Below are 24,444 nucleotides of genomic sequence, written 5' to 3'. Positions count from 1 at the left end.
CTGAACTGCCAAGGTGTTTAATTCCTGCTGGAGTGTCTAACAAACCTCAACAGTTTTCACCAACTGAAACAAATTATCACGACAGGCTAAATTCCCTAGCTTGCTCTGTTGTTCCTGCTCCACACTGCTGATGGGGATAGACAGCACCCCTGGCTAGACCCACATTGCTCTGCTGATCAGATCCTCCAGAGTCAGCACACACTTGACTTAGCTACATGTTGGAGACTATTCAAACTCCTAGCTTCAAGTATGTCATGTGATGCAGAAGGATGCAAAAGGGAAAAAAATGAAAGATTAGAAGTGTACCCTGTTTTTTATCCTGCTGACTTTGCTGTGGAGAGCTGCAAGCCCAGTGGGTGACTAACTAGATTAACTGGATTGAAAGAAATTAACAGGAATTGATACCCACAAAGACATTAATGCATTTTGGAGTTGCAGGACCCAAATGATGTGGCTCTGCAATTCTCTGTCCATTTCCAGAGAGATGAAACTAAATACCACCTTAGTGCAAAGCTGTCATAACTTGATTCTGGATGAGGCTTTTCTTGTCAGCTATCTCATGTCTGAATAGAGGCATCTCAAGAGACAAACAAATGGAAAATTACTCAGGAAGCCATGATTTTCCTTTTTTGCTATTATAAGAGCAAGTTCAACAACAGAGTGATCTGAGCTAGCAGTGCTCATATTTAGACCAAGAAAAGACAATCTGTGGTAAACTTGGTTGATTAAATGAGCCACCCAGCAGAATAAACAGAAGTGGCTTGGAGTCACTTTTCTCCCCTTCTACCCAGCCCTTTGTTATCCTCTTCTGCATTCTTTTTCAATTCAGTGTCTCAGAGCAGCGGTCCAAGAGCACTTCTGTGTCTTTGGCCCAACTCTGATTTTACAATCCACTGCATACCTTACAATCCACAGAGCCTTTTTCATTAAGGATTACTTTCATCTCTCCTGGGTAACTACATATGGTTGTATAAAAATTATCCCCTCTATATGGACCCTATAGACACAGCCAAGAGTGGGAGTTGACTTTCTGTTACTTAGCACACCTCAGCTTTCCCATTTGTTTCCCAGGTGAGTGGTGGACATTTGAAACACAACTTCCTCAGATAGGCTGTGAAAACAACCACATCACTCTTCTCATGTGAAACTTACCTCTGACCAAGCCCCCAAGCTCAGGAAGCCCTGACCAGTCAGTCAGTACTAGTCACCAGGAAATAAAGCCTTTTTCTAGACCTGATTAGCAAGTTATTTTTGTTACAGTCCTATCCGGCAGCTTCATTTTGGCACTGCCCCTTATATCATCCAAGATCTGTTGTTTTCCTGCACTGAAGGATGCCTCATTGTTTCTTCAACTCATCTATTTATCATGATAAAGAAGCAAGAAAGAGCTTAAGCAAACTTGCTTAAGCAAGAAAGAGCTTTCTTAAGCAAGAAAGAGCTCCAAAGTTCCATAGAGTTTTTTTCCTGAACAAATAGAATCAAGCCATAGATTGATTGGGTTAGTTTTGTGGCTCTTGTGGCTTATCCCCAAGAGTAACCAAGAGTACCCTACCTTACATTACCCTATGACATTTAACAATAATTCCGAAAGTCCATCCACAGAGAAAAACTGTCTAGCACTGTGGTCTTACTATGTCATGCTTGCCAGAGATGCCATTCTCTTAGCATTGGGGTGCTAGCTGGTAGTCATCTCACCCAATGCCCAAAGCCATAAAGAAGCTTTTCAAAATATGTACAGAGCCTTCAGTTACCTTGTCAGACAGGTTAAGGCCCAGCACAACAGCTGAGGGCATACTTATCCTGACCACCAAAAGTAGTCAACTGATCCTTTTTTCACCTTACACTCAAAGAAGAGTTCCACTCCATTATTCTGCCAGAAATTATCATCCCTACTCTCACATCAGCTATTCTTCTCTACTGTATTTTAAATAAACTGAGATAATCGGTAGAGATATTTACTTCTTTGATGGTATTCAAAATCAATCCATTGCTATCTCTCAAGTCTTTTGCTCTCCAAAATAATTGAAAATAGTGTAGGGATTGCTGTTACAGACAGCAAGAATCAAAAGCATGACAAATTTAACAGATACCTGTTACTGTGCTTGAGGGTGCCTGTTAAGCAGCATGGATACAGTAACTCAGGCTGCTCCCACACCAACTGCTTTCATAGAACACTCTACAGACATGAAGTCTCTGTGAGAATAACAGGTACAAAGAACAGAATAAGCCCAGAAAGGCAAGACTGGATGGCCAGTGTGGAAGAGGGGAGGTGGCAGAGATGTTTTCTTTTGTTCTAAGTAGGAAGGGAGAGGAGACATATAGCTATGCTTTTCGTCACAAAGCAAAACAAAGGATGAGACACTGCCTGGGCAGTGGGAGACAGATAAAGTCAAGTGCAGTGGAAACCACAAGAGTGTGATGCAACCACAGGAGCAGCTGTCAAGAAAGGGACAATCCAGTCCTGTGGCTGTGCATTTTTATCAGCATAAGGCATATATAACTAGCATTGTCCCAAAGGTACCCATCAAATATAGGTAAAGATGTAGATCATTTTACCTTTCAGATAACAAGAGGAAAGACCATGTTAGGTGCTAGGTAGCAAGATAATTATAAAAACCACAAACACACACTCTGGTCTGTGCTGGTACAAAAATAAGAACTTTCAATACTGTCATTGTGGATAAAGTCACAAAAATTTGCCACACTGATTGATAGAAAAACTAAATAATACTCAGAGTCCACCAGAAAAGTTTTCAAACTAATTCTAAACCGTTACAAAAATCCCCTTCCCTAACTATAATAACAAACTGTTGTATGACTATAACAGTAAATATTTATTAGTTTACAATATATACTGTAACGTAAGGAAGTAGTGGAATTTTAATGTAGGTTTTGGTACTGCTCATGCTTATATAAAACAAGTGAAGTACAGCCTGGCCCTGGAAATAAAGGCTTTGATTCTCAGAAGCTTAGAGCTGCCCATGAAGGACAAGAGATACCTGTGGATAACCAGCCTCCTGGCCCCTCTAACATCTTTGAAACCCTCCCAACATTGTCTAGCATAATAGATAAGTAATTGCAGCAAAACGGACTCCAGAGACATCTGCATAAATAGACAAACAGCAACAGAGCTGCAGAAATACAGCTGCTTTGTAGTTTGGCTATGATTAGTAATTGGCAATGTGAGAGATGATGACTAGTCAAATTGCGTTGCACCTGAACACTTGAAGGGTATAAGAAGCCTGTGTAGAACCACGTTCCAGGTGCCTCCGTTTCGCTAGGAAACCTCCTGCAAACAAATATTTACTTAGCCTTGCAGTAGTATACTTTGTACCCCATCCTCTCTCCTCAGTTGGCAATGGCCAGCTGCAAAGTTTTGAGGCATTATCAAGACCAGAAGGGAACACAGTCCCAGGACCTGTTACCTGTACAATTCCCTTATAAAGTGCTAGCACCTTCTAGGAAAGAGAAAACAAGCAACCTGGAAAAACATTTTACAGAGCAATTGAAGAAAAAGTCCAATTCACCAATAGGACATTCAAAATCCTCCACAAGCTAAAACTGTGGCATTTTGTCTGGCTCCAAGTCCAGACAAAATGGCAGAAAGTGGAGCAAGCCTTATGCATTAGAGATTCCATGAAGACAAAAAGAGAAAACCAAAAATCTATTGGTATGGGATGTAACTGTGATACACAATACAGTAACTTCATAAAAACCAACAAAAGTTAAATAAAATCACAAGAGATAAAATCCAAATTTGTTCTTTGTTCTCTTACTTCAGACAATAAAGCTACTCTGCACAAATAGTATGGAATTCACTAATTCAACCTGAGCCCTTAAATAGAGATGTGATTTAAGTGATTTTTATCCCTACTTCTACAGGACATACATTGGCCCCTGTAGGAGACAGCAATTCCACTTCTCCTGATGGAATAGTGCAGCCCCAGAACAAACACAGGATAGATGGTCTGCTTCTTTACTTGCACAATCAGAACTCACTGGCATTGCTGTTCCCCAGGAAACCATATCCTAAATTACACCTAACTGCAGATTTCTGTTTGGAAGCTGAATGTGAATGGTGTACTTTCTCAGCAGGAATCAATAAGGGACCAAAAGGATACATGGAAATGTGTTTGGGTTTCTCTTCCTCTTTGTTTAATCAAAAGTAAGAAGCCAAACTATCAAGAAGTCACTATTACGTGAACTAGGTGACAGGCTGCAGTAGGGGAATGGAAAAAAAAAAAAAACATGAAAGAAGCATTTGTATAAGACTAAGATTGCCCTGTGTTGAGGAGAATTGCACATAATCCTCTGAAACTTCACCTTGTTATCCTCTGGAATTTTGGTAATTTTTGATCTATCCTGTATTGCTCTAAGATGCTTCTTAAGAAGGAAAAATATACTTGAAAAATCATAGCTATTTAATTGTTAAATGGCTGTGTTTCATTTCACTTTCCTACAACTTTCAAACTTCATAACTTTTCGATTTAACTGGTACTGCTGCTGATTTCCACCTGGGCGGTAAATTACCTCTTGCAAAGCCTATTTCACTCAGTGAATTGATATGACTGCAATGATTAAATTGTGAGAAGGAACAAGTTGATTCCAAAGAGCCTATGGTTTGAGGTATTTCCTAGCAGAGACTAGAAAAGCTAAAGGAGTATGATCTCTACCATCTCAGAGAAGCAGGCATGGGGTAACCTGACTTTAGGTCCCTAGAATTTGTTTCCAAAGTTGGTGTCTTATGCTTTCCCTCGCAAGGCTCCAAGCAGATCTGTCATGTGAAGAAAGTCTGAGCAGCTGGCTCCAGCTTACATTAATCCCCTCAGAAGTTTCCAGGAATGAGGAAGAGCCTGCAGGCTGTACAAGCCAGAGCTGGCTCAGGCTATAAGGAAAGAAAAAAAGAGATTCACAAAAGAGCCAAAGGAGCCCAATTTCATAAAAAGAAACAAAGAGAGGGAGAAGTTTTAGGACAAATAATTTCAGTGTCTACCTGCTGCTCTTCACACACCTGCTCCAAAGCAAAGAAGCAAGAACTTGCCTTTGTACAGCCAGCTCTGAGATGTGAACAGTCCACATTTCGTCCCTTCTTCATCTCTCTACAGCCATCAAGTTCTAACACAGCATACCTTGTTTTATTCACCACAAAACCAATTCATCATGCTGGGGCTCTCTCCCACTCTCCTTAGGAAGCAGAAGAAAGGTCTCACTGCCCAGAATATTTCTGCAATGTTCAACCAGCTTTTTGTATGTATACTCATTTCTTCTCCCTTGAATTTGTCTGTGTCCTTGTGCTCCACTTTATATAGCAGCTTGCCTTCATCATGACCTAAGAGTTATCATCACGTAACTGAGTTCAGCAGAATTCCTCCTTTTATTGTTCTTCACAAATCAGCCTTCACAGTTTAGCTGTTAATAGTTCCACACTGGAAACCATGGTTACTTCTGCAGGGTAGCAATTTTTCCTTCACTTTTCATCTCAACGTTAATCTTTCCTACAGGAAGAACACCACAAATATTTAAGTAACTCAGTCTGCTGCTTCCACCAAGCACACACATGCAGCTTCTAACACTGGAGCACCAAGCCCACTCCATCTGTTGAGATCATAGGGAAAGCTGAAACAACAGACACGGCCATCTGTGCTAATCAGAGTCCCATACAAGATTTCTCCCACCTGGGAAGGAAGGAAATAGCAGGCAGGCATAGGAGGATAATACACTTTACCCCTGCTACTCTGGACAGAGACCAAGTTGGATAACAATGTTCTGCAGCATAAAGTCAGCCTGAAGTTTAATTTACCTAACAATCCAGACACAAACTCCACTGAAGGAAAAGATCCAGCTGTGTGTGAATTCTGGTTCCAATTCTGAACACTGAACAACTTTATGTAAGTAACCTAGAAAACCCAATTTGAAAAGAAAACTCTGTACTTAGCAGGACAGTAGTAATGAATCATGAGCACCGGTGACAAGCCCTGCACCAGCGGAGCTTTGAGCTGGTGCCAAAGACAAACTTAATGTCACTTAACACAATAGAGTTTGCTGTGCTCATTCATATACAACAACCAACATAACAGCACATCAGTTGTTTACTGCAGTTTTTAGACACTACTAAGTCAGTCATTCACTAAACTGTAAGCATCCCTCCTTCAGGTTAAAACAGACAAGTCATGTCTCCTGCTTCTGGAGGCAACAGCACACAAGAGTGCACTGCATTTGGTCATGGTATCCCCTCCACTTTGATTTTCCTATTCAGAAAGGGTGACAAGTGTCTGATACAAGATCAGCCTGATCCTGCAACTCATGCTCTGTGTCTGCAGCAGGAGATTAAGCTCTCCATGACTGTATGTGCATTTCTGATGGGCAGAGAAGGATATGTTGGATGGGATTGCTGACCTGCTGGGTAGAGGAGGTGTCTCAGATGGATTTACAAGTATTACTCCAAACCAAACAGCAAAAAGGTCACACAACGACAGTTAACATTATCACAGAGAAGCAGAATTTGGAAATAATGATGTGCAGCACAGGCCTGACCAAGACTCAGCTTGGCTTGTCATGACATAGGTACAGGATCCACCAGGAAAACCCACATCCACTAGCAGGAAGATGGAGGTGAGTTTCCTGAGAAAGCTGAGGTTTTGACATATCCAATCTTCCCTTCAGCTCATGAAGGCAGCAGGATTCAGCAGCAGCTGCAGTGAAGCCAGAGGGACTGACTCAATGAATATACCAGTAGAGATTAGCAACTAGAACAGAACAAGCAGAGGCAGATTGGCAGCATCAGATTGACAACCCCAGGGTGCTGTGGACAATACAAGTTTGGGGTTTGATGTGAAATTAGACAAATTCAAAGAAATGAGGATTACTAGGATACATATAATCCATTGGTAGGTCTGAGACAGTTCCCTGGGGAAAGTTCCACTCATGATAGAGTTATGGTCCTGTACTTTCCTTGCAATTCACTCTTGCTCATTGTCAGAAAGACGTACAAAGTTAGGTGGGTATTTGACTTTCTGCAAAAATTCCTATATTCTGTCAGATTTGGTCTAAAGATATTCAGTATATGCTCAGCTGATATGTAGAAGAGCAGCCTGTACACTAGAGACAGAAAAGCTCCAAATCTTCATGCTGCACTTAGCAGTGTGAACTCACAGTACCATCCATTCTGAATTACCACTACAGCACACAGGAGAGGAATCAGATCCCTCTGTACACAGGATGGTGGGATTTTATAGCCACCCCTTTTTCCCCACCACCAGCCTTAACACTGCATGGTTTATCCCCTACCTTCTGTTGCTCTAGGCAGTCTTTCAGAGTAACTCCCTTGTCTCACCTGTAAAAAGGTCAGGACTTAAACACTTGCTTTTCCTTTTTTTGTGCATGTGTTTGTTTTGAAACTTTATATTAAATTAGCCCTACAGCTTTTTATGGCATTCAAAAGGCTTTCACATCCATAATAAAACAGCCAGTATCTGATGTCAATTCTGAACGTGGCTGGTTCAGTATAACTGAGCAATCATTCAGATTTCAGGCTCATTCTGTTAGCACAGTTCTGCACCATTCCACAGCTTATTACATGAGAGTTTTTCCAAAATGGCTTCTGCATTCAGTAATTTCCACTAAGAATATCAATTGCTTCATGGTACTAAGACAAATCAAAGTTTGGATATGGTCATTTCATTGCCTTGTGAATAAGATCTAAAACTTCTTCTTAAGCTGATCCTGCATCCAAGGCCTGCAATTCTGCTGCCTGTACAATCTGTTTTACTGTGTATAATATACATAACAAAGCTGAAACAAAGAGCCTCTGAAAAAGAACTGTGGTTTTACACTTGGTTTCCAAAGTCACAGAGCCAAATAGACCAAACTCTAAAAAAATCTCCAAAAACAAAACACCAAAACAAAACTAAAAGCCAGCCCACAAAAACATTCACCTACAGTGCAGATAGCAAAATAACCAGAAAGACATTAGCTGTATAATTGCTATTCTGGGTACTTTCCAGGTAAGAAATTATTCATTATGAAAGTGGAAAAAGAGCTCTCTTTACCATGACATGACTTAATTCAACAGTCCAGGTGCTACAAAATTAAAAATTGATAAAATGAGCAGTCACTTCCTCAGATACATCTAGAGTTAGTCACTATAACTGGCACAACAACACCCAGAAACTCACTTCCCCATCATGACTCTACAAAGCAGGGTACAAGACAAGTGCACCCACTGCTTTGTTCAGGAAGCAAAGGTACCCAGTTAAATGAATCAATAGATCTTGTAGAATACAGAATTTCCTAAATTGCAGGGGGTTTTATGCAATTAGTGTACTGTAAGTTAAGGCAGCACTGAATAACAGGAGAGCAGGGAAGTCCATCCAGCTGCTTCAGCAAGATCTGCTAAGCATCTCTTTGCAGTTTTGATTCTATAACTCAGAAAGCAAATTCCAACCAGAGCAAGTTCACAGTGGTTGTGCAAACTCACCACATTTGGATGCATCTGCAGGGGACCATTCAAGTTTATAAAATTTATCTGCATTTTCATCAGTAATGCTATTTGTAAAGTATCATCCTTCAAGGCTTATTCATCCCCCAGATCCATTTACAACAAGACTTTCTGCTACGAATATATGCTGGATTTTTCATATCACATTTGCCGACTAATCCTTTCCTTTGGGCCTCTGAAGGTAAACACTAAGATAAGAAGGTACAGGTTAGAAAGCATTTCCCACTGGGAAGTCAGAGGAAACCAAAACAGAGAGAAGCCAAGCCCGAGATAAGCGAGAGCCCTGCCTTCTATGTGTCACATTAGGCTGCAAGTGCCCAAGCTGCAAGCAGAGGTGCAGATGGGCTGCTGTCTGCCACAGCACAGCCTTCACCCAAGGCACACAGAAGCTGCAGGAAGGTAACAGAAGCAGGAATAAATGCCTGCAGGAAGCCCCTGCAGCTGTGCCTTCATTGTGCAGACTCCTCACATAAGCCATTACCCCTTCTACCTCACAAGCAGAAGGGCCACAGCAAAATTCGGATAGGAATAAAGGGTTTGCAAGCAAGGTACAAAGCCCAGTTAAGCAATTGTTCCTAGTCAGTTAGAAATAGGGAAGCACAGGCATTTCCAGCATCACTGACTCTATTGCTCCTTCAGGTTAATAACACTAGTGGAGAATTAAGCCCTCTCTGCCTGACAAATAAGCTCTTTTGATATTGTTACTACTTCAGTTTGGGTCAATGTGGAACTGCATCAGTAAAATGACAGCTCCATAGCTGCTTCCTGTCCTGCTCCCAGGCACACAGCTTGAAAGCAGGGTCCGGTCCAGATCACTTTAACCTTCATCAAAGCCTATCTGAAAAGCTGCCATATAATATTAATCTAATACAGAGTCCAGGTCCTTCTCAGCATATGTGAGGCTGCAGTAGTTCCTTAGGTCTGGACACAATCAGTCTCAAGCACTACTCAAAGTTAAAGAGATTTTATTTAATTATTATACAACCATGCTTAGAAGATGAAAGGTAATTTCTAGAGTCCTCCATCATTAGCATCAGATGCATTTAATCTGTAAAAGGACTGTCTTACTCGAGACTAGAGCACCCTCACAAAGAGCAGTGCAACCTGTGTACTCACAAAATATTTGTTACAGCATCCACAGCTGATGCTATACATCAACTGTAGTGATAAAAGCTCCTTTCCTTTTAGAAGAAAAAAAATGAAAAAAATAAAGGAGAGAGACAGAACTAGAAGAGGAAGGAAAAACACTCTCCTGTGGCTATCCAGGACAAGAAGCGACTGTGTTCCCAAATGAGCATCTTTGCCAGGCATACCCCCAGTGCAGCAGGTCACTTCTCCCCATCCTTTTCCCACAGAAAAAGATCAGAGCACATGCTGAGCAGGGGCAGGTGCCATGTGCCAGTTCTGTGCACACATCATTGGGTGCCCTCAGGTAAAAGCAAGAGCTACAGCCCAGCAGGTAATGCTCACAGCTGTGATTGTCACTTCAGGCTGTGAGTGCAAGGCCATAAGAATAATACAAACAACAAGGGAAAGGAAATAATGCCCTAGAGGATCTGTAAAAGCAGAGTCATGGCAGCCTGGAAGGCCAGGGCATGGAGTTGCCTGTGCAAGGCAGCTCATGGAGCCACTAAGAGAAGGCCACAAGCAATATAAGGGGCTGAGGCACCTAATACACTGTGCAACAACTGTGCTGAACAATCAGCTGTAAAACAAGAAGCAATACTACTATCTAGCTTGGATCACAACCTGGGATATAAGCAGGGCTGTCTGGTAAATACTTGTTAAATACAACCTTCAGTATACTCAGTGGAGGAGAAGACAGCAACTACTTTACAGCAACTACTGCTATTTCTACCTTGATATCATATCCTCTGTCTTCACTAAGATCTAAGCTTATAGTTCACTGCATTTCCAGATGACACTGTTGCCCATTGTCAGCCATAAAATTATCACTAAAATAAGTCAAGGAAGTGATGACACAGTTTTACCTTGAAAACTGTCAGGTAATTCACCTCTCTGCTGTAACCATGCAATAGTTTTGTCACACACACATCCTCGGCTATGTGCTGAGGTATGAGGAAAGGTATGAGATGCGTGACCCTGTTGTCAGCATCCTGTGGGCTTGCTGGTGCTCAGGAGGCTACTCAATGCAGCTTTCCTGGGATTCTGCATCAGCAGCTGCACTGCTACAATAACTGTATGGTGTAACAGGGTCCAGCAAACCCTGGGCGCATCTGTTCAGAAGATGCAGAGCTGCACTGTCTGCAGCACAGCTCTGTGCTCCTGGCTCCTTTTGGTGAGAGCATGCCTCACTGAAGGGTGTGCATTTTCCTCAGAAAACTGGCACTATGTCAAGCAGTGGGCAAGATGGGCTGGCCACCACAGAAACACCATTGAAACTGTCTTCTTAACACTTCCTTTCCCTTCTGCACTTAGTACACCACCTGGGTTGGAAAATGAAAATGCAGGAAGGCAAACAGGGGGCAAAATTCAGCTCTGTATTCCCTCATAATCAGGTTTTATTCACAAACTCCCTGCATGACCTTTGAAAGCCTGCTCCTGGAAGATTTTTCTGCAATGCATTCAGATACCTAAAGTTACAGAAAGGTTTTCAGCAGCATTGTTATAGATTGCTATAGGTAACAAGCAGATAAGGCCAAATCAATAATTTGAGAAAGCCAGATTAAAATTCAAGAGATAGATTATATTTCGCGAGTCGAAATACAATCTTTGCCAGCCACAATCAAAGGGACAGCACCGAGCCTGGGACTCGACACTGGGTGAACACAGATCTCACCCCCTCTCACATCAGATCTACCTAGTTCACAAAGTCCATCTGGTGAGCTGCGGTTATATATACTGTTTTTCTTGCCTGGAGCGAAGTTTCCTTTGTTCCTTTCTCTTTCCCCGAATATTCATGCGGTCCCCATCCCTTGTCGGGTGCTGGAAGAATCCTATCTTTGAGTAGACAGAACAGCGACCAGGGAAGTCCGGTGTTGGAGGAATTCTGTCTCTTGCTCGGACAAAGTTGTCTTGGGAAAAACAATACCGCGTGCGGGAACCGATATGTGTAAAGTTCGAGTTACGGGAACTGGGTATTCACATGCCAGTCCAGGGCTGTCCTCGGTTATCTACGGTCGTTATTGGCCGATGATGGTTTCGGTATTCTGAGACACTCAGAGTTTCTGCAGAGCTAATCCCTTCACTTGCTAATTTGGACTTCTATTCAATGAACACCTGTGTGTGTTACAATCCAGTGAGCTAACCGATTTCCCAGTCCCTGTGTAAGATTTCTAAAACCTGGGTGTTTTCTGTAACATATATTCTAAAAGCATGATTCGATATATATTTCTATAAGTACAAACATATTTATCATATTTATATAAGCACTAATTTAATACATTTATCACAAGATCAAGATGTTCAACTTCAATTATTTTAATGTAGAAAAGTATGTGAAGAACAGAACAAAACACACATGCAAAACTATAAGGAACCTCTATGATGAATTCCTTTGGAAATGTGACAGAATGTGCTGCAGGTTCCCATCCATAAAATAGGGGACACAGCACATACAAAAAGCTGTCATAAGTGTAAATAAAAAGTACTGTTATACTACCCAGGGCACCTTGCAGTGTCTTGAATAGATACCTTCCCTCCTCCCTCTCACCAGCCTGGATGGCAGGCAGGAATGGGATTTCATTACAGTGTTTGAATTCCCTAGAGAGTCTAATAACTTATTTGAACAAAGCACGAAAAGTACCCAGCTCATTCAGTGCACATCCCAGTTAAAGACATGACTGTTACAGGTAAAAACTTATCCAGCCAATTGTAATAAAAATGAAATTTATTCACAATCAATATACAGTCCCGACCGCCAACAATCAAAGGCAGCACCAGCCCCAGGATCGGAGCTGGGTGAACACAGGTCCGGCCTCTATCAGACCGAATCACCCTGTTCTCTTGCCTGGCAGAGTTGGCGTTTTATACTCTTTTTCTTGCCTGTGGTGCAGTCCCTTTTTCTTTCCCCAGAGTTCTTCATATTCAAGTTGCCTCTATTCTCTGCCCTATGCTGGACAAAACCTTGTCTGGAAACGGATGTGTATCCACTCTTTGGTTACTGGAATCCCACATTCAGATGTATGTCCTGGATGGTCCCATCTATATAAGATGAACATCTTCATGGGCCATCATCGCTGGGCATTCTCTTGTCCATACCAGTGAGAACGAGCAGCTCCTATCTGGGCTAGGCTCACTTTGTTAAAGATATAGTTAGCAATTCATGCAATAGAATTATATAAAAGGAATATGTATAAAAGCATCTCTAATTTATAATGGTATCCTTTCTTGCTGGTAACTGAATGGAAATACAACCATGATAAGAACAGGCTTATAGCTTCTAAGAGAAAAATACTATGATTTTTACAATATATCTAAAAATGAACTTACTGTATATAGGGAAAGGGAGAGGGAGGAATTTTTCTCCTCAGGAAGGAGAAACCGCAGCAGATGGACAGGGAGGGACCACAACATTTACATGTGAAGAAACCTCCACTGCACAGGAGATGGGCATTCTCGAAAGCATGTGCCCAGTGATGCCCAAGAGATGATGGCCCGGACGAGATACCAATCTGAGATAACCAGAGCCATCAACACCCACCATCTGAATGCCAGATTCTGGCAATCGGGGAAGTGTATTATTCAATTCCTGGATGAGGGCTTTGTGCAGCCTGAACTGAAAAAAGGAAACAACTTGAATATGAAAAACTCAGAAAGAAACAAAGAGACTCTGACGCGGGCAAAATAAATCGTATAAGAACTGCTGCCTCGGAGCAGCCGGTGTGGACAATAGTGCGATAGAGGCCATTTCCCGCATTCACCCAGCTTACCTCCCGGGAGTGTTATGCTGTCCGTTTGATTGTTGGCTGTCGGGACTGTATTGCGGTTGCGAAATAAATTCTTTTTATATTTTTATTATAATTGGGCATATTTTCATTTTTACTTATAACAACTTCGTATGTTAATGACAGACATACCTCCTCCTCGGCTGCCAGTTGCGGTTTTCGTCACCCTGTGAAGTAACCCTCCTTCCCTCTTGCCAGCGTGATTTTAAAGCTTTATATTGTATTATTCTAATAATCATATTCTACCAGAACGAATTACCACAATATTCATAATATGACCAACACAGCAAAAGGAAAGTAACTGTAGCCTACAAAAGAACAGTGTTCCCTCATTCAGCATTAAAAGGAAAAATAAAATAATGCAGCATTCTTTGATCAGCTTTTCTCCCACAAAGCAGGGTCTAATGAAATCCACATTTATATGCAAAGATTACCTTCAGTTAGGAAAGGCAAAAGCATGTACTAACTGCCAGTCAGAAAGATGAAGGCTGCCATTGCTTTCACAAACCTCTCAAAACAAATAAACAAACAAAAAAAAAAGAAATAGAATAGCAAACATAATTCAGAAACTGCTGACCAGAGGGGACCATCAGGCTAGCATATTCTGTAGCATCACAAAACACTTGTACAGAAACAAGATGTTAAAGACTGAGAAGTCTTTAACATCTTATGATCTTTCTTTTACATGTTGTAAATTTCTTGATGTTTGGGGAAAGTGAGTGCACACAAATCTATGTGACTTTCCAGGAACAGATCCAAGCATGATGCTTCTCAGAAACAGATTTGTTTCCTCCTACAAAGAGTACAAGAAGTTCCATTCATGTTTTGTGCCCACTTCAGACTAGGCAGCAATACCACAAGAACTCCTAGCAAGCTTGCAATGGTTCTAAAACCTGCCCACTGAAGAGACTGAGCATTCAGGGGACACCGAGCAGGGATCCCACCCAAGCACCAGTGCCAGCCCACAGAAAGGAAACTAAAAGCAAATCAGCCATATTTCAAGCAGCAAGTTGCTAGGTCAACAATCCCTGTGACAGAGCCCTCACTACCACAGGGGGATGGAGCCAATTTAATACAAATAAAAATGAAATTTATTTGTGACCAATGTACAGTCTTGACCACCAACAATCAAGCACAGCACCAACCCTGGGATGGAAGCTGGGTGAACACAGATCTGGCCTCTATCACACCGAATCACCCTGCATTCACAAATGCCACTTGGCAGACTCCGTTTTTATACTCTTTTTCTTGCCTGTGGTGCAGTCCCTTTTTCTTTCCCCACAGTTCTTCATATTCAAGTTGCCTCTATTCTCTGCCCTGTGCTGGACAAAACCTTGTCCGGAAACGGATGTGTATCCACTCTTTGGTTACCGGAATCCCGCATTCAGATGTATGTCCTTGATGGTCCCATCTATCTAAGATGAACATCTTCATGGGCCATCATCGCTGGGCATTCCCTTGTTCATACCAGTGAGAACAAGCATCTCCTGTCTGGGCTAGGTTCACTTCGTGTGTTAATGATATACCTCCTCCTCAGCTGTCAGCTGCAGTTTTGCCACCCTATGAAGCAATCCCCTTTTCCCTTGCTAGTATGATTTCAAAGCTTTATATTTTATTCTTATATAGATATTCTATCAGCACGAATTACCATTAGATCCATAACAAGACCAACACTAATACATCCCAACAAACACTTGTGATAAGATTTAAGTGCACACACTAATACTAAAATAGAGCTTCCCTAATTTCTTAAACAAGTACTGGAAATTATGTTTCCCAGGGAAGAAAATTAAGGACTCTGCACTAGAAAGTACAAAAACAAATTACATTGAAGGATGATAGAGAAAGAAATTACAAATAAAGAACCATAGCTGTCTCTTTTTCAATACACGAGGACCCATTTTCCTGTCATGACCAGTCTGTAAACAGGTATTACCTCTGGAAAATGGGTTTCACTCGGTATATGAAGGATTTAGAGCTTAATGTAATTACTTACATGAGCACATTAGGGCTTCACTAGCCAAATGATGGGACACAACTTTCTTTTTCTTGAAATATTTATAGAACTCGAAAGAAGCTGACTGCCGGTTTCCTGATGGTAGTTCTTCAAACCTATGTGAAGGTTTTGGCACCTTTGATCTGGGTATGGGGACAGGCAGGGGAAAAGTTATTTTAAGACACCTATCCCATCTTCTCAGCAGAGCACTGACATTTACACTCACATAAAAAAAATTCATTGAGAATTTACAATACAGGGCCACAAAGACTTAATTTCCTTGCACTTTTTATTTCAGACACAAGTATCTTCCTGCAGTAACAGCCATATTTGTTTCTCTGCCTCTATTTACTTATTTTTCTACCCCACTTGCACAGCCACACTGCTGAGTCTATCTCTATTTATGCCTGCAGCAATACTGTTTGTGCCTTGATCTCACCAAGCACAGCATTGCTCAGTTTTACCACCAGAAGTAAGATCAAGAATTTACGAAATCACACTTTTCTTCTACAGCAGTGCCACATCACAAATACAAATATAAATAATGAAGTGCTGTAAACACAAGGGAAAAGTTGAAAAGTAAAACAGACAATGTGATGTTAGAAAGGATACAGCTATAGTAACACATTTGGATGATCTTACACCCATTCATTAGGAGTAGAGAAGAAAGCCCAGCCTGACATCATCCTCTTACCATTCTGGAATCAGGAACAGGATTCCAAAGGGAAGACAGCAGCATTCAGCCTGCCGTGTCCTCTCCTATTCATTTAATTCCTCAGAGGGGATCCAGAATCTGTCTGCTCTGCATACAGACCCAAAGTAGAATATATCCCAAAGGCAGTAGGCAAGTTTTCAGAACCCCAGTTTTGTGGGGCTGGGGTTTTCACAGTGAGCATCAGATAGGGATAAGAACTCAAACGTGGAATTGACACCTATGTTCAAGGATTAATGTTGAAACTGTGAAATGTCAGACCTTCATTATAAAAACCAACATAAAAGAAAAAACAACATATTACCTCAAAAAAACCCTTTTGTTATTTCTTCTCCCTCAAAATGTTACTTGAAAATATGTTGGTTTGACTGTCCTGAGTTTATTTTCTGTTCCTATTCACCACACGGAGGCAACTCAGCTCTGAAGAAGCACACACAGATCTACTCCACATCAGCAGATTTGTTTATCAAGTCCCAGTCTTGATTTCTCTGACTACACATCCCTCTGAGATCAAAGCTGTGTTACATTTTTTCTCTGATAACAAAGCTGATTTAAAATATTCCTGCTTGTCCCTGCCCTTTCTCATTCTTCTCTCCATTTCCCATCTCTGCCTCAGAGATGTGGTAGATCTCAACTGTGCCAGACTCAAATCTGATGACTGTTTAAAGTTGGGGGGGAAGCTGAACCCCAGGACTTCAAGTTGTTTGCATGGCACCAGCACTAGAAGAAGTATACATGGAATTGTATCCTTAGCAAACATCTTTTGAGAGGAACAGCTTTTCAAACCCACAGCAGACCAGTTTTTGGTGCAGCTGCTCAGCTGCAGTTTGAAGCAGTACAGAACACAAACAGCATTATTCTTTTATCCCAGCTGCCAAAGAACAGATGAAATTACTTAACATAAAATCTATGAGATAAAACAGCACCTTTGACATTCTCCAACCAAACTTTAACTGGCAGAGTTTGTATTAGTTCAGCGTGGTTTTTTTTGTGTGGACAATCTTGTCCCTTTCTGTCGTGGGGCTCATCATCACACAGGCCCAGAGCCTGAGTTTGCAGAGGAAGTAATTACAAGAAAAAAAGCTCCCTGGTTTCTACTCACAGAATGAGCACACTTGGTACAGAAGCATCAGGTTACTACAGGAGTATTGCGGCGAACAACCCATGTCAACGAGGCTTGACTCAATTTTCTCAGAAGGCTGATTTATTGTCTTGTATATTATATTAAAATACCACATTAAAACTATACTAAAAGAACAGAGAGAAAAGAATGATCAGAAGGCTACAAAGAACAAGAATAGAATAGAATGCATAACAAAAATCTTGTGTCTGCTCACAACCTCGACACAGGTGGCTGTGATTGGTCATCAAGTGAAAACATGGACCAATGGAAGATGCACCTGTTGCATTGCACAGCAGCAGATAGTTATTGTTTACATTTCTTTCTTGGGGTTCCATGCTCCTCAGGAGGGAAAAAATCCTAGGAAAGGATTTTCCATAAAATATCATGGTGACATGTCACCCTTTAAAATTTATTAAATTAAATAGAAAAAGAAATGTTTGTAATTTCTTCTACTGGGCCCTTGCAGAAGAAAGAACAAACATTTATTGAGGTTCATCTGTTGCCAATCAAAACCTCAATCAACTGCTGATGTGGAATGGTCAGGGAAATTCTTCACCTGTAAAACATTCAGGGAAATTCTGCACCTGTAAAACATCAAATTCTACCATATCACTAAAACAATCTTAAAATATAAGAAAATGCAAAAAACTCATGCAAATGAAGTTCATTGTTTCAAGTCCAAACAGCTGAATTTCAGGACAGAGTCCATGGACTGAAGATGTCCTTCTCTGATGTCTCTGGAAGTCTCTTTTGGTCCTGAAACAGGCTTGCAGAATTCTGAAACAAAGAACTGCTAAAGAGAAAATCAACAAGAATTATCAAAAAATCAATTGACAGTTATCAAACAATTCAGAGAAAATTTCTGGAATGCCTTGGCCACAGCCCTTCATTGAACCACTTGGGCTGAGGTTAATTTTTTGCTTTTCAATGCTTTTGAGCTGCTAGCTCTTTCCACTTTATTTATTTTTTTTTTCCAAAAAAAGAGCAGCAGCAGAGGGCCATTTTTAGGACCCTTCGGTGGCCCTGGTCCTGGTGGGTGGACCAGGGAACCCAGACCTGGCCCACAAAACGTTGGCCCAAGTCTGGGCAGGGAGCTCAAAGCTCCCAAACCCAACACAGGATGGGGCGGTGGTCCCGGCCCAGGGAAATGAGCCAAACTGCCCAGAACCAGCCCGTGAGGCTGGCTCTGTGTTCTCACAACCTGGCAGGACCATGCTGCCAGTGTCTTGAGAGCAGAAGTGACCAAACGCTTCCTGTCCCCATAAGCACCACCTGTGCACACCGGCAGCTCGGGAAGGGAAGCATTCTCAGGAATTTTCATCCCAGATCTGAGGGGTTCTTGTCCCCAGAGCAAGTGAGCAATGCTTGCTTTGCACTGTTTCTCTTGCTCCTGCAATGCAAACGCAACTGCTCCTGCTTTCTGCCCCGCGGCACCACCCCCATCCCTTCTGGGCTGGGAACCAGAGGCAGATGCCACAGGAGCCAACTCCCCCACGCCGCTGGGGCGCACAGAGGAAGGCAGGTACTCCAGCCCCCAGGGAGAAGCCCCCGATCACACGTGAAATGACCCGAGAAACACGCTGAGCTTGACAGCAGCCAGCCGAGCTGCTCCTGCAGTCAGCTGGCGGGCCTTCCCCCTCCACGGAGGGACAGGCTGGCTGCAGGGTCTGATGCGAAGGATGGAGCTCCGGAAAGCAGTGGGACAGCTGGGGTGGGCGGTGAGGGCGGCATGGGCGCTGGGATCGGCTCTTGAGACGGTCCCGTGGGCTCAGCACCGTTCTCGGCATGCTCTTGCACGGCAGTCAGGTTGGCCGGGAGCGGCGGGACCGCCGGGAGCGGCGGGCTCGGCACGGGGTCGGCCCGTGCCGGCGCCGCCTGCACCGTTGCGAATTCAGTTGCCGGCTGGGATGCAGAGGGAGAAGGCACGGAGGCAGCTCCTGCAGCTCCCGGGGACAGCAGCACAGCCGCGCGTCGCGGCGCCGGGGAACCATTGTTGTTGATCGCGTTGCCTGGCAACCCAGAGGCATCGGCGAGGAGCGCTTCCGGGTGCCGCGGCGCACGCGCAGCCATCAAAGCCGGCGGAACCGGCCCGGGAGGCAGCGGGACAGGCTCTTGCTGATGGCCGCTGCAGTCGATCGCGTTGCCTGGCAACACGGGCGAATCCGCGGGAGGCGGTGCTGCCGCGGTCGGGACACCGGCAACCTCTGCCGGAGACAGCGGGGCCGCGGCGGCGGGGCCGCGGGGACCGGCGCCTCCCGCGGGGCCGGACGGGGCCAGGTCCGCGCCCTCCCGGAACGGGGGGAGCGGAGAATGCCGCGGCGAAGCGGGCGGGGCCGGCTCCCCATCCCCCCCAAGAGAAAGAGCGGGGTGGGGGGAAGGTTGCGCACACTCCAAAGGCGCAGAAAAAAACTCTCGTTCAGCCACGGGAATTGCGGGGGGGCTGGGAACCGGCAGTTGGTCTTCTTCGAGAGGTTCCTCTTCTGCCGTACCTGGTGTAAACGGGGCGCGGGCGCGACAGCGAGCCACAAGCCCCCCGACAGCCTCTCTTCGTTTCAAAACACGGAAGAGGGCTCAGAACACTGCATACATTGTCGGGAGTTTTAACACTCTGGTCCCTTGTCCACTCAAAAACAGACTCCATGAAATCCCAAAGATCTAAATCTAAATAAAGGGAGTATACCACATCTGTAAAAAAATCTATGAAATTTTGCCCATCTGAAAAACTCATAATATTGTCTCTCCAACATATCGATTCCATCCTCAAATCCCCATCTGCATCAGAGCTTAACAATTTTCTCATCTGATGCAGTAAATGGAACCTGAGCTTCCGAAGGTACATTTTGCCAACATTCCTCCCACATTCTGCAAATGGCAGGATCTTCAGGAAGGGAAAAAATAACAGTACCTTGAGACAGTGTCCTTGGATCAACTGTGCAGCTGTGCTGCTTTGCGGTCTCTGGACATGATGTCCAGGAAACTCCAAAAGGTTCTTCTTCTTGCCTTGGCTGTGAACTCTGCCCATCTTCAGGGTCTCGGTTCTTCAGCTCCAGGCTGGACTCCGTGGTCACTCCTGGGGTGACCATCAATTCCACATGTTTGGAGGTCACCAATTGTTGCGGCGAACCACCCATGTGTGGAGACATGAGGCTCCATTTTCTCAGAAGGCTGATTTATTATATTGTGTATTATATTAAAATACCACATTAAAACTATACTAAAAGAACAGAGAGAAAAGAATGATCAGAAGGCTACAAAGAACAAGAATAGAATAGAATGCATAACAAAAATCTTGTGTCTGCTCACAACCTCGACACAGGTGGCTGTGATTGGTCATCAAGTGAAAACAATCCACATGGACCAATGGAAGATACACCTGTTACATTGCACAGCAGCAGATAGTTATTGTTTACATTTCTTTCTTGGGGTTCCATGCTCCTCAGGAGGGAAAAAATCCTAGGAAAGGATTTTCCATAAAATATCATGGTGACACAGGGGTTTATTTTAAGTAGAAAGAGTGCATTTTTAAAGGCATCTCTATCAACCATAAGACATTTTTTGAAGCTTTTTACACTGAAGTGGTTGGTAGTTTCTATCCCAGGTACCAAGAGAAGATTAATTCGCTGTGTCTTCCACAGTTTCTGAACTCTCCTACAGGGTCACGGAGGGAAAAAGATAACACCCAATTACCCAATAACAATGGCAGTACCACATCTGTTCTACAGCCAAGAGCTCCCTGGCAGCTATCATGTCCCAGGAACCATTCCATTATTTCAGTCGGTTTCTTGGAGTTGGAGGCCAGATGGCAGTAGCAGGATAATAGCTGGCAAACTTATATATGTCTTTACTTCTTCCAAGGTACAGAAAGATAGTTTCAAAAAATACTCAGTTAAAAATGGCTCTTCCTAGTCATTCCTGCTATTTTCTAATTGCTGCCTGCCTCAGCTATATTTGTGTCACAAAATCAACACAGGAGTCTTTGTTAAAAGAGCAGAGTCAGAGTGGGACCAGCCTGCTTAAGTATTAGAATCATGCTAAGCATTGCATTTTATTTTTTTGCTCAACTGTTTAATGAACAACCAGAAATAACTTTGGTCTTTCTTACTGTAGATTTTTCTTCTACAATACATCATGTTGTGGTATGCCTTATACCTGATGATTTATTAATTACAATCCTTGCTACTACTAAGAGCAGAAATGTTATCAGCAGGGTTCTGTTGCTTACTGATAAAATAAGAGATGTTACCAATTATATAATCTGTCAAATTGCACAGATCTAGTGGCATTTGTGGTGAGGTTTATATGTGCTTCCTTGACTTTAAAAGGAACATTCTTGTCCCATCCCCCTTCTCTATCATGTTCTGACATCCCAATATAGCTACACCATTATTAAAGAAGCTACAGTTAAAAGTGGTCTTGCAAGAAAATGCAAGATTAAACCAAACCGCAACCATCTACACTCAATATTTTCATCATCCAAGCCAGGTAGAGGGCATATCATTATTCCAAGAGATTTATTTGACCTTCAAAAAATAATCATTCATGGATCTCTGAACATTTCACTAATGTACCTCTGTTCTCATAGACTCTATAGCACAATGTGTTTTAGAAGAAAATATTCTCTAAAAAGGATTTGCTACATTAATAATAAGAATAAAGATCTCATTTAACTTTAGAGCAAATAAAAGCCAGTAAGATTTCAGTCCAGAAATTTACCCCCTTTTATGGCAGTACTTGAGTATTCATATATGCTTGAATTTATTTATCTATGCTTATTTAGGGTGTTTGGCTTTATACATAAATAGATATAAATAAAAAGACAGGCAGAAGTTTCTAAGCAAAGCAAAAAACCAGTATCTCCTCCTTCCCATGTGAAAGAGCTTTCTCCCAGCTGCTTGTATCCCAAGAGGGCTGGAAGCAGAAAGCTGGGAGGCAAAGCCATACCAAACGCCTACAGGGAGAACAGGCAAGCACCTCAGCATTTTGACTTTCCTCACAGCCAGGCCTCTGGCTTGCACCCTGCTGCCAGAAACAAAGCGTCCCACTGCTGGATTGTATTCAGCCACCCTGTGCTATTTCCTTGGGAACCAGTGCTAATTAATCACAATTTTTTCCCTATAGAGATATTTTGTTCCAGCCTCTGCAGTGGCAGGCAGAACCAAGGAAACCTTTTTGATTCTACAAAATCAAATGCCTCTAAACTGGAGAAGCAGAGGGGAAGAAGCAGCACATGATGTTTTTTTCAGTGGGAGTACTAAATTAAGAATTCCATTCCTAAACCAGGACACCACTTTACAAGGCCAGGATTTGCCCATCTTGTTGGCTCTGCCTTTTGGTGCACAACCTGCTCTCAGAAGCAGCTCCCAATATTTTGAATCACACCCTGTTAGTAAAAACAGTAACCTAGCTTATTAAGACAACATTTCAAGTGTTCCAAGTTCTGCCTTTTACTCTTCCCTCACCCATAAATGAAAATCAGAATTAACATTATCGTCATTTTGCAGCCCCAAGAGGACTGGAGCTGTGCTGTGTTCAATGCTCTGCAAAGACATGCTGAGAATCAGTCCCACACCAATGAATCTGTAGTTAGAGAGATGGAGATAAGGTCCAGAAAGTTAACTTAGAAAGCAAAAGGTTTCATCCACAGTCGACTTGCAGAGCAGGAATAGAACCTAGGCCTCCCAGCTCTCTTTTCCTGGCTATTTAAAACCATTTCTGTGCCTGTAAGGTACTAATGGTAGCACATCATCACAGCCAGATTTATCTTAAAAAGGGAAACTGCCTGTTCCAAAGATACAGCTGCAGGGGAGCTCTTCAAGTTATCTGGTACATATGTTTTCTCTGACACAAGATCAAGTCTACCAGGATAATACCCAACATGTTAGTATGATAGTTATAAAACTACTCCAATATCAAACACTTTATAACTTCCTAACATTACTGGATCTCATAATGGATTTTTTTTCCTGAAGGTCTATACTAAATACCCCATATTAGAGAATAACCCAAACCCTGCACTTGGGATCAAATTAATGCTACAACAAGTAAAGAATACCATTTTCACTGACATTTCTAAGTTGCAACTGTTTCTGGCATTTTTTTTCCCCTTAGGTTTCAGGAAAATGTAGAAGAATTACCTACCATATGCATTTTCAGCTGAAGCCTGGGAATTGTTTGTCAAGAACTGTCCTTGAATGCTTTACTCCCAGAGTGAATTCAGTTGGTTTTCATTTGAAAGACTAATTAATTTTTACCAATCAAAAAAATAGGAGTTGATGGTTCCCTCTGCTTTGTCAGAAGTGGGAATGTGATTAGATGGTCTGGGTCCAGAAACAGTCTGCCCTTGATGACATCTGCCAAATTGACATGCTCTGGCAGCTCATAATTAAAAGCACCTTTCAGAGGGGGGATGAAAATGGTATCCAGGCTTTGCTTACTCTTAGGATACACCAGGAAAGCCTGTCAGGTGAAACTTGAGGGCTGAACCAACACTACTGAATGGTTAAGATACTTTTGTATCTATTAGGGAGCCTCAGCCTTTCACTTTGTAGATCATTACATTTTTATGAGTAAGAGGCAGCTGTAAGGGGAGGAGGGAGGTGCCCATCCATTTGAAGGCAGCAGCACCCTATCCACCTCCTAGTCACATCATCCAGGATGCCTCCCAGGAACCACACAATACTAAAGCAGCAGGGAAAGGCAGAACAAAATCCAGGCTTGGGACCCTCCCTATACATCACATGAAAAGTTGTAGCCCCAAAGTAAGATAAAGTTTTTCCCCAGTTTTTCTCACCCCATCAAAACCCTTGCAGCAGTCTTGAGTGCAATCCTCTCAAGGAGGAAGCTGTATGGGCTTTCCTCTCTGGTCGATGCTTTGTGTGAGGAGACACGAATCTTGACTCCATGTTTCAGAAGGTTGGTTTATTATATTATGATATATATTAAAATTATATACTAAAACTATACTAAACGAATAGAGAGAAAAGGATTCATCAGAAGGCTAGAAAGAACAGGAATGTAATGAATAACAAAGACTCCCGACTCCCAGAGAGTCCAAGCCAGGTGACTGTGATTGGCCATTAATTAGAAACAATCAACATGCACCAATCACAGATTGCACCTGTTGGTAAACAATGTCCAGACCACATTCCACAGCCATAAGCTAGTTAATTGTTTACATTTCTTTTCTGAGGCTTCTCAGCTAGAATAGGA

General features: G+C 42.6%; 1 protein-coding gene across 7 annotated transcripts in view; it reads right to left on the bottom strand.

Moving 5' to 3' along the window:
• Nucleotides 1-24,444, bottom strand: part of LOC135294584 (uncharacterized) — a 255,789-nt gene that overhangs the window by 230,654 nt on the left and 691 nt on the right. The window contains exon 2 of one of the 7 annotated variants that reach the window (XM_064410067.1): nucleotides 17,295-20,883. The exons of the other annotated variants lie outside the window; for them this stretch is intronic. Coding sequence (XP_064266137.1) covers nucleotides 18,853-19,305 — 453 coding nt within the window. The 5' untranslated portion in view covers nucleotides 19,306-20,883 and the 3' untranslated portion in view covers nucleotides 17,295-18,852. Of the gene's footprint in view, nucleotides 1-17,294; nucleotides 20,884-24,444 lie in introns of those variants that run through there. 7 annotated transcript variants of the gene reach the window in all.

Source organism: Passer domesticus, chromosome 2 (genome assembly GCF_036417665.1).
Source record: "Passer domesticus isolate bPasDom1 chromosome 2, bPasDom1.hap1, whole genome shotgun sequence".
Taxonomy (NCBI): domain Eukaryota; kingdom Metazoa; phylum Chordata; class Aves; order Passeriformes; family Passeridae; genus Passer; species Passer domesticus.
This window is presented reverse-complemented; position numbering and strand designations above follow the sequence as displayed.